The sequence below is a fragment of the Poecilia reticulata genome, chromosome 8 (genome assembly GCF_904066995.2).
Source record: "Poecilia reticulata chromosome 8, P_reticulata-male-v2, whole genome shotgun sequence".
NCBI lineage: Eukaryota > Metazoa > Chordata > Actinopteri > Cyprinodontiformes > Poeciliidae > Poecilia > Poecilia reticulata.
Genome location: NC_088837.1, coordinates 6,291,964 through 6,307,390, shown reverse-complemented (window position 1 = coordinate 6,307,390; position 15,427 = coordinate 6,291,964). Strand labels below are relative to the sequence as shown.

Here is a 15,427-nt window from a genome sequence, read left to right as displayed (position 1 = left end):
AGCCCCAATGAGCAGGAGGACGGGATGCTGCTGTCTACAGAGGAAGAGATCAAACGGGAAAAAGGAAACTTAAGGAAACGAGACTGCGTCAGAACGCCTTTGTTTACGTTATTACTGCAAGAAGACAATAGACGTTCACCTACGCTGGTGTTAAATTATTACTGGGGTCTATGGACGCAGTTTGATTCAAAACAACGCTGTTGTTATCACAATTAAAATGCTTGAAAATACAAAACCACGTTTTAATTTTGCCCTTAAGCTCCAAAGTCAACAGAGAAGAAACGAAATGAAAAGGAAACGGCGTTGCCATCTCTCTCCTCCCCTCATACATGCAACCAGCCCAAACAACTACTGACATTTTCCAAGATTACACTTTGACGCCATTACTTCAAATAAAGGAAAAGCAGCAGAGAAGTTACTCACACTGATAAGGTTAAATAAAGGCTGATCTTCGAGTAAAAGTAATCAAAACTAGGAAAGAAAAACAAAACTACTTAGATCCTGTAATAAATTCCTGTGTAACAAAATCTGAAACGAAACAAAAAGAGGTCTGCTGAACAGATCGGCTTAGAAGAGAAACTGGGCATCCGTCTTATGCGGCTGATTGTATTGCTATTGTCATATCTAGAAAAACAAAGCTTTTGTCAAATCAGACTGTTAAAAAATCCCCCAGCACCATAGAGATAGTAAATGACCAATATACGGTACTTAAACATAATCTTTAAAACCTGACTTTCAATAACATTTCACATGTGTAGAAAATTCAAAAACATCAGCCTCTATCTAGCTTTGTTGTGAATTACATCGTCCTAACATTACTTGTGTGAGCAGAGATAACCAGAAAGTAACTGGGAATTGATTCACCTGACAACGGTGATCCATGATTCATTTTTTTTATTTTAGGAAACATTAAAAAATGAAATAAAATAAAAGCTCTGAAACAGTTCTCATGAGATTTCCACAACACGAGGGAAATCAAATGTAACATTTTATCTTATGCAGAAAACATTCAAGTTTCTTTTCTTTTTGTTCTATCAGTGCATTTTAAATGTGATTTTATGTGCACAAAGAAGAGGAAACGCACAAGGAAGAAAAAAAAACAACAAAAAAAAACAGACACAGACCCCCGGCTGAGTTTTAATTAATCAGCAGCAGCCAAAGAGGCCTGTGGGTAGCTCTGTGGGATCTGGGGAGAATCTGAGCTCATGTGGGGGAATCCAGGCGACAGGATAACTACCAGCTGCGCACGTCGCAGATCTTTCCTTTCATGGAAGCAAGATGAAAGGCATTGTTGAAACAAAGCCTGTTTGCCACAATTCACATTAATCTCACTGATGTGTTCAGCGATACATAATGCAGCCTAATAAATGTGCAGGTCAGGTAAGACAAAAGCCTGAAATGTGTTTGTGTCAGACAACACTGCACATTCCCCTAAGACAAGACAAGCTTATTTGCATATCTCCATTCATACACAAGGCAAAAAAGAGACAAATGTTTATTGGTCAGATTGTTTTATCTAAAGCTGCTGAAAACAAAAAAAAGCAAATTCAAAACACAGCAGTTTCTACACATCTCAGGTTTTCAGGGAGTTTGTTTCAGAGCTGATGGACATGCTGTTTAGTTTTGGACAGGACTCTGAAGACCTAGGCACACCGTACCTATTGCAGAACACGGTGGTGGCAGCATCATGGTGCAGCGGGGGTTTTCTTCAACAATAATCAGAAGACGAACAGAGATAAAAACACTGGCAGTCTGAAGAAAACCAGTGAGAGGCTGCGCAAGACTGAAGTCACGGGCGAGGTCTTGTCTTCCAGTGAGGAAATAATCAAACATTTGCAAACGCAGCTACAATACATGAGTTAAAGTTTTACTGGTGTGTTAGAATGGCCCGGTCAAAGTCCAGACCTCAATAAAATTGAGAATATGAAGGTGGCAGAGTGTGAGCTGTTTTTACAAATCAGAAAGTACACAAAACAACTTAGATGTGCAGAAATTTGTCGCACAAACGATTGACTCGGGTGGGAGGTGGAACACAAAAGCATGTCGCACTTTTTAGATTTGTAAAACATAAAAACAAAAATAAAACCATGCATCTTTTTTCCTTCCTCTATCCAATTCTGCTTTATGAATCAACCAATCAATCAATTTTTCTTTGTACAGCACATTTAAGCAGCAAGGCATTGAAAACAGCATGTGACAGTGAATAAACAGTGAGAAAGAGAAAGAGATTTTGAAAAAAAAAAAGATTAAAACATTAAAACCCACACCCCTTTTAGGACTTCAGTTAAAAGTCGTTTAACTGGGACTCTAACCCTCTGGGACTTTAGTCAAAAACACAGTTTGACAAGGACTCCAACCTCTAGGTTTTTAGTTGAAACGCCGTCAACTGGAACTCTAAACCCTGTGGGACTTTAGTTAAACGTCGTTTAACTGGGACGTTTTCCGCGGGCTTTACATCATTAAAACGTAAACAGTGAGAAAGAGAAATAAAAAGAAATTAATAAATAGATAAAAAGTAAAGATAAAAACATGGAAGACATCAAAACCCGCACTCTAACCCTAATTTAGTCATAAGCAACTCTAAACAGGTGGGTTTTAAGTTGAGATTTAAAGGCACTCAGTGTTTCAGCTGTTTTACAGTTTTCTGGAAGTTTGTTCCAAATCTGTGGTGCGTAGAAGCTAAATGCTGCTTCTCCTCGCTTGGTTCTAGTTCTGGGGATGCAGAGCAGAACCAGAAGATCTGAGGGGTCTAGACAGTTGGCACAACAATAACTGATCTTTAATGTATTGTGGTGCTAAACCGTTCAGTGATTTATAAACGAACAGCAGTATTTTAAAGTCTATTCTCTGAGCTACAGGGAGCCAGTGTAGGGACTTTAAAACTGGTGTTGTGTGCTCTATCTTCCTGGTTTTAGTGAGAACGCGAGCAGCAGCATTCTGGATCAGCTGCAGATTGATTTATTAGTCAGACCTGCGAAGACGCTTTTGCAATAATCAATGCGACTAAAGATAAACGCATGGATGAGTTTCTCTGAGACATGAATCCTCTAATCCTGGAGATGTTCTTCAGGTGATAGAAGGCCGACTTTGTGACTGTCTTAATGTGGCTCTGAAGGTTCAGGTCAGAGTCCATCACTACTCCCAGGTTTCGGGCTGATCGCTGGTTTTTAGTTGTAATAACTGAAGCTCTGCATTGATTCTGGTTCGCTCTTCTTTAGGTCCAAAGATAATAACTTCAGTTTTGTTTCTGTTCAGCTGGAGAAAGTTGAAATATATGAAATATATAGTTATATATTTATCAGCTTTTATTTTTAATTGCGTCACTTACAATCCTCCGTACAGCGTTGCATTTGTCACGTATAATCTGTGTAAAATACATTAAAGTTAGCGGTTATCATATGACAGAATGTGAAAAAAGAACAGCCATCAAAAGCACATTTGCAAGGCGCCGCATCACACAGCGTGTGAATTTATATCACAACCAAATGAAACAGACATTCCTCCTTATAACGGATCTTTTCGGAAGCGATGCCATTTCTCAGCCTGTGAGGTCTGTTGAGAGAGTAATGGCCTCGTCTGCCTCTCGCCGGCCTTGTCAGGGAAAACTGGCTGCAGCGTGGAGTTATGCGACCCCTCTGCCATCCATCATTGCAGGTTCAGTGGGCGGCACGGGGGGCAGGTAGCAGGAGGGAGGTGGAGACTGATGGAGCGAGTCACAGAGAAAAGAGAGCACAAGTCCCTCTCCGTTTCCTCTATGTATGCACGCTGTCATGTTGAAGAGCTGGAACTTTGCACTTAAAACACTTGAACTCACTGCAATCCGACAGGTAATTTCAGGAAAGGAGTTTATCTTAGAGTATGAGTAAAAGCCTTGGAGAAGCGGTGAACCTGAGTTATGTCTTTAAAAGTTGGGTAGTAAATAGTTACATTTTACTTGAGTAACCATTTGGAAAAAACTATAAGTTATACTTTCAGTGTGATATCTTCTCAGTGGGCTGCACAGTGGCGCAGTTGGTAGAGCTGTTGCCTTGCAGCAAGAAGGTTCTGGGTTTGATTCCCGGCCCCGGTCTTTCAGCATGGAGTTTGCATGTTCTCCCTGTGCATGCGTGGGTTTTCTCCGGGTACTCCAGTTTCCTCCCACAGTCCAAAAACATGACTGTTAGGTTAATTTGTCTGTCTAAATTGTCCCTAGGTGTGTGTGTGCATGGTTGTGTGTCCCGTGTGTCTCTGTGTTGCCCTGTGACAGACTGGCGACCTGTCCAGGGTGAACCCCGCCTCTTGCCCAGAACGTCAGCTGGAGATGGGCACCAGCAACCCTCCCAACCCCACTAAGGGACAAGGGCGTTAGAAAATGGATGGATGGATCTTCTCAGTGGAAGTGTAAATAGTACAGAAGGGCTGGATTAGTAGATTATGACAGTCTGGCGATGTGTGAGAGTCATGCTGGTCAAGTCAAGTGAAGTCTATTTGTGCAGCACATTTGAGCAACAAGGCAGTTCAACGTGGTTTACTTAATAAAAAGTAGTGTGAAGAGCTAAACATTATATTTAGTTAAATACTACCATCAAAATTGTCAGTAAGCATCAAAAATGTTGATCAATGTTTCACTTACTACTAATCAAGGGCAACCCGAAACAGGTGCTTTTTTTTCTAGCCTTGCTGTAAAGGGATTCAGTGTTTCGGCTGCTTTGCAGTTTTCCGGAAGTTTGTTCCAGCTTTGTGGTGAATGTTTAGTGATTTATAAACTAACAACAGTATTTTAAAGTGTACTCCCTCAGCTACAGGGAGCCAGTGTAGGGACTTTAAAACTGGTGTTATGTGCTCTATCTTCCTGGTTTTAGTCAGAACTCCAGCAGCAGCGTTCTGGATCAGCTGCAGCTGGAGGATTGATTTATTAGTCAGACCTGTGAAGACGCTGTTGCAGTAATCAATGCAACTAAAGACAAACACATGGATGAGTTTCTCTAGATCTCCCTGAGACATCAGTCCTTTAATCCTGGAGATGTTCTTCAGGTGACAGAAGGCCGACTTTGTAACTGTCTTTATGTGTCTCTGGGGTCACTACACTCAAATTTGTGCTGACTCCAGATCATTCCTCTTTAGATCCAAAAGATAAGAACGTCAACCCTCATGTGCTGTGTTTTAAAAAGTAAGAAATTGCAGTTGGGAGACCAGCAGAGACAGCCCCACCCTTCCAAAAGATTAGCACCACAGAAAGGGAGGGGGCCTCTATAGGAAGGAAGATAAAACACAGAATGGAACAACCCACACACAAATATCCACAATAACCTGAATTCAAACATTTTCTTCGAATGCAGCTGAAACTGAAACTGATAAAAGTTTTCAGAGTGTTTTTTTTTTTTTTACAATGAGATTCCAAAAGAACAATTACTTCCCCAGTTTTTGGTGAATTTGTTAACCCTGCCACATGTAACTTCTGGCTGACAGAAAAGGCCAGTGAAACTAGACAAATAAACGCAGACGATAATACCCCACACAGGTTTGCGCAGCGTGCTTCCTCACACCAGTGTTCATGACCTTAAGTAGCTGAAGAAACATCTGAACTCGTGAGAGCACCCAACATTTTCCATTTGTTACAGAATCCAGTCACTGAATCCTCAACCCCAAGTGTTTCTTTACACAGCTGTTTGGTTTCCACACTTGTGTAAAAGGACTCACTGGTGCTCTTTATTAAATCAAATTTAAATGGAAACTAAACAAAACAAAAACGGTCAAGAAACTTATGTGATTTCTGGAAAGAAAATAATTTGCTAGCTTGTCTTTGGAGTCAGGTAATTTGTTATTTGCAAACATAACAGTGCTTCTAGTCATTTTTATTTATCATTGTTTATCATTATTTCTAACTATGTTGCGTTTAGGTACATATTGACAAGACAAACATGGCACAAAGTTGCAATGAACGAACTAAAATGAAGTTTCTTTTTGAATGTTGTAATTTTACCTCCCACTAGGGGGCGCAAAAGCACTAAAAACATATAAGGTAAAGTAAAGGATTCGGTGAGAAATCCTTTTACGACACGGTGTATTTATACACATTTACATAATAAATGCACTATAAATATATTAAGACCTGTAGAGTGATTCTAGCTTATATAGTGTCTGCAATAAAAAAAAATAACACCGATTTAAAGACACCTTCCTGTATCTTTATAGATTTTTTTTCTCTTTTATTTCCCTTTGGTCCGTTGTTTCTGACAAACACAACGAATATCAGAGATTCATTTACAGTAATACAACAGAAAACAATTATCTGTTTTATTTTCTTAAATATGTTTAATATCCGCGACCCGACCCCGGATAAGCGGAAGAAAATGGATGGATGGATGGATTTTTAAAGTACTCTACAGTACTGCATTGTTTTTCACTAAGAAATGTACAGTTGTAATAAAAACACAGCTGGGTAATGAGTTATAGGTTTCCACTACTGGATTGAACAAAATACGTTCTTTACAAATTGCACATAGGAAAAAAATAGAACCCATTTTGTTTTGCTTTGTTGTTACTTTGGTCGCTGACATCACAGGAGGAAAAATGATTGAGAGGATCAACTTCTTTCATAAATTTGATAGATTTTAATATAGATTCTGAAGAACTCAACCTTTAGTTGTGTTGCTAATGGTTCAAGCTAATGAATTTAGCCAGATTTTTACTCAATGACCTAAAAACCATTTCAGATACTCTTGCGCCTGAAGCTAACAATATCTACCATAGTCAACTTAGCAACTTTAGCTAGCATGATTCTGTTTAGATTCTGCTTGAATGTTTACTTGGGTTTTTGTGCATTTTTACTTTACCATAAAAGAGTAAGGGGTATATTAATGTGTTTTGGCACAAAATGTGAATATCAACTCTAAAACAAAAGCAAGAAACCTTGAAAAGATCATACCAACTGAGTGGGGTATAGGAGTGTTATTATCCGCATTTGAAAAAGTCCTGATTGTGGTCTTAAACATCGCTCAGTGAGGAAGAAGCCATTATTCAAAAATAAACACAAGGAAACTAATTACAGTAGTTAATGTTTGGCTATAATGACCATCACTATATTTGAAAGAGAAAGGAAAAGAAGAGATGCTAATAAACCTCCTTGCTGAACACCATCCCAACTGGGAAGAACAGAGGTTGGTGCCTTCATGTTACTTGGGAAATTAGTAAGAGAGTCCTTCAAATGAACAATGATCCTAAGAACACAGTTAAATTAGCTACAAAGTGGCTAAAACACAATAAAATCAATGTTTTTGGAGGCTAGCAAAACATACAATCTGATCAAACAAGAAGTAAGAGTTGTTTTATTTTCCCCAGACAGAGTAAATGGCTTTATGACCAGACTTTCGGATAAATAATTTATTTCGGTATGTTGTCATTTTACGACCACCAGGGGGCGCAAGAACATTAAAAAACATATAAAATGTATACTAACCGCGTGGAAGTAAAAGTCACTGATCAATCTGACTTATTTATTTATTGTATTTATGATTGAAGTTACCTTAAGTACACAAAAAAATAAGTAAATAATACAATTGAAGGCAAAGAGCAGGGCTCTGTCTGATTCATTTATTTATTTAGAATACACTTACAAAAATTAAACATATTAAAAAGATTAAAATAAAGCAACGCCTGGACTAATTATTAAGTGATTTATTACATTGAGTTAAATTTGAGTAGGATAAACATGAAATAACAGTAATCTGACGGACTTTTGTTACATTTTTAACTTACTTTGTGTACATATTAAAATATCATCATGAAACATTTTAAAGAGCATTGACCAGTCAGATTAATATGAAATATCAACCATTTCTATTTTTGTCTAAAAAAAAAAACAGACACAACAGCAGCTAATTTCTGTATGTATTTATGTTTGATATTTTTATTTGAGCACATATTAAAATATTAAATATTCCGTTCAAAATTGATTGAGGCGGGAAAAATGATTTTTTTGATTTGTCTGAAATTTGATTTGAGTAGATGGGGGGGGGGAATAAGTGATTACAGGTATATTTATAAAGCGTGTTATATATATGGAGAATATGATGAATGCATCTATTACATAAAATAAAAACGTGGCTACACTGAGTAGTTCTAATACTTCAACCACAGCAATATTATTGTAGATATCAAATGATAGCTTATTTATAGATACACGTAAACATTCTAAAGTATATAATTTTATATATATTTTAATGTGTTATTTATTCAATTTTAAACATAGTTTTGTGGGTTTCATGTCAAAAAATTTTTAAACAAAACATAGCTGCCTTCGTTGTTGTTTTTTTTTTTGTTTTGTTTTTTTTCTCGCCCCTATAACAATTTATACCAATCATGGAGGAGGAGGGAGCAGAGGAGGAGGTGGCGGCGGGGAGCTGTGGGAGGGGAGGTGGAGGCTTAGGGAAAAAGGAGGAGAAGGAGACTCGGGGAAAAACGCAGACCTCAGACCAGCCCATCTCGCCTCACAGTCTCCGCTCTCTTATCCCGGTGTCAGCGGAGAAATCTGATCTCAGGTCGGCGGACCGCGTCTCGCCCTCCACACTTCGAGCCTGGGATTCAGACCAGAGGAAATCGTGTACCGTCGGCAGCCAGGTCGGCACGCCAAGACTCATCCACGGCAGAGCACGGCGAGGGAACGGACAAGGAGGCTGCGAAGGCGAAGGGAAGGCTGGTAGGACCCACGGAGGAGTTTAATGCAGAAGCACATCCAGCGGAGGGGGAGAGCAGAGAGGACCGAGTGGCGGCGCATACGGAGTAGTATTACGCTCAGCTAATTTCCAACATTTTCCATTCTTGGCAGCGACAGTGTGCTCTCAGAGCCACATTTATAAGGAGAGCTAGCGGAATGTAATGCTAGCGAGCTAGCTAATGGTAGCTAGCTAATTAGCTTGTCAGGCACCCGAGAGTCGGACGTGTGATCTTTATTAAAATAGGTCACTGTTTGGCGTCATTTCACTTTCCCCCCCCTCTCCGATAAAGGCTGGTCTTTCTGTTGTTGTTTGGACAAGATTTTAATATGGTCATTATGGTCTGTCTGTAATAACCATCGCCAAGTTAGACAATAAACAGAGCGAGCTTTCCATATTGATGAAAATCTGTTCAATATTATCCGTCCGAAGCTTTTAGTGAATATCAAGCTGTGGAGGAGAAAACAAAGGAATAAAAGGGGAAGGAAAGCAGGAGGAAAAAAAGAGGAGCAGACTTTTCATCAGTGACTGTCTCCCGTCCAATGTTAATGTCGACCGACGTTGCATCTATAATGCTGCCCGTTAATCGGGGAATAATGGAGCGCGAGAGGGACCTCGAGACGGCGGCCGGCGGAGCGCATCCGAACGCGGCCGCCGGAGCCGCGGTTGTCCGGGGGATGAAGCGCGGAGACCCGGAGCCCGACGCTCAGACCGCCGCTGCCCTGACTGACCTGACCGGGGCGGAATGCAAGAGACCGAGGATAGATGGCTCCGGTGAGATCGGACAGGTATGTAAACACAAAGAAGCCGTTAGTCACATCTGTAGCTATTTTTTATTATATGTATTTTTTTTTTTTAAATCTTGTGCAATATTTTTCATACTTGGCATCTACTGAGCAACACTAAAATATATATATCTCGAAAAGGCCGCTTCTGTCTAATCAATAATGTGATTACCCCTTTCAACAAATTACACTTTCAACAAAATGAAAGTGTTGAGTGAAAGCGACACATTTTTATCAAGCAGTAGCTAGATGTTCTTTGTTGAGATCCTGAGCCTGAGCTCAGTGAGGGAGCAAACCCAGACAAAGGTAATATGATACAGGCTCCATTGCTATGACAGACAGCAGCCCAGCACAGATCAGAGCCATTCATCATGCCTGCCTCACGGTCACCCAAGGCTTTGTCACATGTTGCAAGGCACTGTAAATACATTTTTTTTTCTATTTGCACAGAAAATAAACACCTGGAATGATGATCCTGATAGGAATGCAATTAATCACTTCGTCCTCCCCTGTCCCACCCCAATGCCCCACCATCACCTCCTGCTTTAATGTGGCTAGGTGTTAAGAGAGAGGGAGAGACCGACAGGATTGGGGGAGGGGTCAACCCGAGCGAAAGACAAAGAGCAGAGTCTTTTTGCTGGAGGCTTGAAGGAGCAAAAGGGGGCTCCAGGGTGGTGTAGGGGAACTGGGGGGGGGGCGTCTCCTTAACACGGGTCTTCCCTGCTTTCATGACTCTACGGCTGAGACAGCAGAGCATCAGCCGCCTCGCTGGAATAATCTGTGGTTGCGGCGAGCCAGGGGGGCTTCAGGATGCGCCTCTCACTCGCTCTATCTGGATCTGTTGCTATTCATTACTAATGCGCGGCGTATGTATTATTACATTTTTTAATTTATTTTTATTTTTGACACCTGACATTCTTGCTCTAATCCAGTAGTTACGGGGACGTGCTGTGTTTTTAGAGCCGAAGGAACGAAGCCCAGAGTAGTGGAGGGTCAGAGGTCATCTCCTCGTAAGCGAATCCGAAGAAGACGCTGGCGAAGCTCCTTGGCGCGAGAGCAGCAAGCTAGGATTTGAATGAGAGTGCAGATAAAGCTGGGGAGTTTACAGTGCTGCGCACTGCTGGTCAGCTGTTTGAAAGACACTGTGACTTTCTTAGCCTTAACAAATATGGCTGCCTGGAAATATTTGTAGGTTTTGAAAAGTAGATGTCACACAATTGTTTTTTAGAGATTTGACTGTTCTGTTCCACAGACCTGGTTTTAAATATTCAGGATACCAAAAAAAAAAAAACAAATGAAGAAGAAGTAGTGGTGGACCGATTGCAGTTTTCTGGCCGATCACGATCTTTAAAATGACACTTTTCTTTGTCTGAAAAGTGGCAGCAGACTTGCTAAGTTGGCAACTGCGGGATGACTGGGAGATTGGCTTGAATTCGCATTTAAATATCGGCCGATTCCTGATCGGCCAAAAGGAAAATGAGGTTAGCCAACTGAATAGAGATTAAATACAAAAGGCCTGATGAATTCAACATCTAATGCCTCCTCGTTTTACTTTTTCCCTTATGAAGAGAAGAAAAGGATGAAGGTTAAATTATTTTGTTTTAATTGAAAGCTGCTGCAACATTTTACATCCGTTTTTTCTAAATCGAGTCAATATGTCGAAATACAATAAAAAGTCAATGTAGAGATGCACTGATCACATAACAAATCGGCTAATTTTGCTCCGATCGGTGATTGGCTAAATAAAAAATCCGATTTTTTTTCTTAGTAATTAAATGAATCAAAACTGAGAACTACAAAACAATAAGATGTTCTTCAATGCACTTGCTTGACTTTAGTAAAGAAGGTCTTGCCAAATTTTTTAATTTAAAAAAATTTACTTTCATTTCATTCACAGCTGCTGTATCTATTACTGAACCTGAAGCTCAGTTATTTTCCACTTTCATGTGTTATTGTGTTCAGAATAATAAAACAAAAAGAGTCGGTGCCGGCCGATCAGACGGCGAAAAAAATCGGTAGCGGTCTGAAACGGGAATCTGCGTCTCCAGTTGCATTGGACTGCGACCGCGTTGAGGCAGACCAAAGGAAAAAGGACTGAACGATACAGGCTCCAGGAATGATGGAGGAATGATGGAACAACCTGCGCAGACGAAGGACGAAACAATCTGTAGATGGATAAAGTTTCAGAAATGGATGAAAGTCTGAGGTGCGGGGTGCAGGGGGGGAGGTGGAAGAGGAAGAGGGGAAGTGTCGCGTGCGGTCGAAATGCACCAAATATGGAGAGGAAATGAGAGTCGCGGGGATGTGTTTGGGAACCGGTGGACCAAATAAAGGCCTGGAGAAAGGAGGAGAACCGGCGATACAAATGAGAAGCACTTTACAGAGGATTAAAAAAAGACAAAAAAAAAACGTTTGAGACGTACAATCCTGGTCAGGATGGAGGTGACGAGCTCGGGGTGGGTGATCACCGCAAGATCCCCACTGAGGCTGCTGACCTTCCAGTCTGCCTGTAATAATAAATGAGAATGCAGCCTCCTCCATTTGTTCCCCCCTCTTCCTCCTGCATGTCCTCTGATTTGTCCCCCTCTCTTCCCCCCTTCAGGCTTATTTCCAGATTGCTAATTGACTCCTGATTTGCAGCCTTTCAGTCCACCAATGACGTGGAGCTATCCCCTCCTCCCCTCCCCTGCCATTTTTGATTATCTTTCCATTTGTCAGTCCATCCAGCTCCATGATGGCCGTATTGATGTTTACCCTTGAGGCGGTGCTGCGGACGGACTACAGTTCTCCGCCCGCCCCCCACCCATCCAACTCTCCCTCTCTGCGCGCGCCGCGGTCTCTCCGATCCAGAGAGCCGATTTGTCCTATCGCTGGCAGTAAAGAGGCTTTGTGTCGCGCTAACGAGATCAAAGCTTATTTAGGCGAGGGCATTAGCCAGACTGATCGCTGTGACGGGCCAAAGCAAGAAGCGGAGGCCTGGACGGAGTAATATTAGGTAGCGAATGTTAAAGGTTACTCAGCATGCAGTTTAGGATTCGCGCTCCGGGCCTGGAATGCAAAATGCAGCTGAATATTATAGGTTTTTGATGTTGAGAGTGGAACATCAGATTTTTTTTTTTTTTAAAGTGGCTTTTTGAGCAAAACTTCAAACCATAAAGGAAAGCTTAGATGCTCCGTTTAAGTGCCAGACATTGAAAATCTGCTCTGGACCCACAGGATGGAAGCTTTCCTACCATTAGCTGAACGCTTTTAGTTATCTTAGCGCTACGTCGTCAAGGCTCGGCCTTTCAGAACAGAAACAATAAATCAAGTAATCGCATGATAAAGTAAAACCAGCTCGGATTTCCATTTTTATCTTCTACCAAAACTGGATGATAATAAGTAACTTACCCCTTTTCTTTTTTTTTTTCCAAGGACAGTTTTGTTTAGAGACTTCTTCATTCATTTTATTTGTTGTTTTTCTTTATTTATTTTGGATATTTAAAATGTCTTCCAGTTCCAGTTTTAAATATTCATCACTATTTCAAGTTTATTGATCTCTGAGAATAAAACAACAATAATTAGCGTTTATCACAATAACTTGCAGTACAATGTATCGTTCAGCAACATTTGTCATCGTGACAGGCATAATCATGGCAATTTATTGTGAAAATATTACAAACGTATCCAGCCCTTTTTAAAGGTGTAATAATGAACATTTGGTACAAAAATTAAGCGATGTAAAATTTTGAATGTGAACGTTTTGCGTCATGATTATTGTTTGGAGGCTTTTCTTTATTGTGCCTGTGAAAATGGTTTCACCTCCAGTCCAAAGCAACACGTTTGAGTAATTTAGGCCTAAACAGGCAATATTATCCCCATCTATAGCCTCCAGAAGCCTGACCAGCTGGAAGACATTTAATACCACACATATAGAATGACTGGATGTGATATAATATATTATGGAGGCACCAATCTAAAAATTTGGGCCGATATGCTTCTTTGTTTCAGTTAAAAACTAAGCAGTATGCTGTGCTGCATCACTATGGCTGTCACATGACCGCACATGCTACATGGCTAACTCCCTCTGAAACGCATACAGAAACAGCAATAAGATGGGGATGGAAAAAGATTCTTCATATCATCTCGGTATTACTTATCGGACTGATGGCGAAATGTTCAAAATTGCATCAACAGGATCCTTTGTGATTGCAATATTTCACATTGTAGATTTTAATGTTGTGCAATGTTAGTGTTTATTCCACCAGTTGAAAAATCTACAAAAATCATACGTAGTAGTTTCACTACGATGTTTTTTGACAAAAATGCAAAAAATAAAAAAATTTGAAGTGAATAAAAATCATTAAAGGACATTTCAACACCCTACAGTTAGAAATGTGATTGATTTATAAATTTTTGTATATAGCGCTTAGCAACAACCAGCTAAGGTGACCAAAGTGCTTTACAGTAAAAATCGTATTACGAGAAAAAGAAAATGCAAAAACAACAATAAAAGTAAGGGAAGCCACTGTTTTTATTAATAAAGTAAAGTATGCGATTAGCGATTGTTGCACTGGACGTCCAGTCGGCCATTTTGGTATTTGAACTACATGTGTGAACTGGAGGAAAAATTGCGCAATTTTTTTTGTTTTTATAACAATTTTAACTTCTGTTACATGATCCTCGCACTAAAAAAAAAATAACCCAAGTGCCTCATTGTGTTACATTAATCTGATTTGCTGTTGCATAATCCATATCAAAATTAAAGGAGATTATTGATAACAAAACTGACAACTTACTTTCTCTGTTTTGGTAGCTACTTACAAAAAGATCTAAAACTTCCTATTTGAGACCCTTTTTCTTCCTTTCTTAGTGAGCATTAAAACTCTCCAAAATAATAGAGGTTTGTCCACTTCATTTGAAATGGTTGGAAGGTAATCTGCAGATTTTTTAAATTTTTTTTTTTAGCTTTTCCCTTTCACTCACTGAGCATAAGCTCAACATACCCCCGTGTTGAACTGCTGGTGTGGAGCTGTGCTAATTGTGCGCATAAAAGTGTGCTGCTTTGATTCGCAGGAGGTCAGCTCCAGTCCCGCCGCCGTCCGACTTAGGGTTCCCCGCCGCCGTTTAATGATTGCTGTTAAACTTTGAGCCGCTGCTCAGCGGAGTCACCCTTGACTTTTGAACCGGCAGCGATAAGCTAAAAAATTTCGCCCAGACAAAAGTTGCTCAACTCATAATGTCTCTCTCTCTCTCTCTCTCTCTCTCTCTCTCTCTCTCTTCGTTCAGCTCACTTTGCTGCTGCTTTGTTTACATAAGTGCAGCAGTTGTATTGCCAAAGTGTGGAGGAAGAATTGGATATAAAAAAAAGGAGGGAGGAGAAAAGGGGGAGTTTGCATGAATACAAGAATAGCTCGGCATGTCTGTGTTTGCTCCTGTAGAACGACACTCTGTTCTGCTCCTTAGCGTGCCACTTGCATGTTCAGCCTCCCTTTATGGTCATCATGTCACAGCTTCCCCCCCTCCAGCCTCACAACTCCCTGCTTGTCTCCTCCCCAAGGCTGCCCCCAAACTGTCACATGTGCTCCCATCTCCACCCACCCACACAGCCAAATGTCAATTTAGTGTTTCCCTTACATGGGGGTCATCTGTGATGCACTCCCGCTGCTTTGTCTTTGCAGCCCGAGTGTCACGAATGATCCATAATCTGTCATGCAACAGCACCTTTAATCAGAGGAGATTGCGAGAAGTACATAAAAAATGCAAATACACCATTGAAAACTTCAGAGTGCAACTTTAAGGTTTAAGCTGCCACGCACCTTTAAACTTTCCAGAATCTGAGCTTCATGTGATTCCTGAATTACTGCTGCTGTTTTGAAGCTTTTCTCTGCTAGGATGCTAATTTTTGCTGGTTCTGTTTCCCCTGTAAAAACTATAATGTAACAAAATATGAAATGGGTATTGAAATGA

At 40.5% G+C, this 15,427-nt stretch overlaps 1 protein-coding gene across 3 annotated transcripts in view; it reads left to right on the top strand.

The window, feature by feature from the left end:
- The first annotated feature begins 8,390 nt into the window (after positions 1-8,390).
- The window catches only part of LOC103468414 (RNA binding protein fox-1 homolog 2-like), a 64,711-nt gene continuing 57,674 nt past the window's right edge, over positions 8,391-15,427 (top strand). For 2 of the 3 annotated variants that reach the window (XR_014088529.1, XM_008415488.3), the window contains exon 1: positions 8,391-9,481. Coding sequence is in view for 2 of the 3 variants with exons in the window: in XM_008415488.3 (XP_008413710.2) it covers positions 9,236-9,481 (246 nt within the window). In the remaining variant the exon portion in view is untranslated. The remainder of the gene's footprint in view (positions 9,482-15,427) is intronic. The other variant, XM_008415486.3, reaches the window with a different exon arrangement.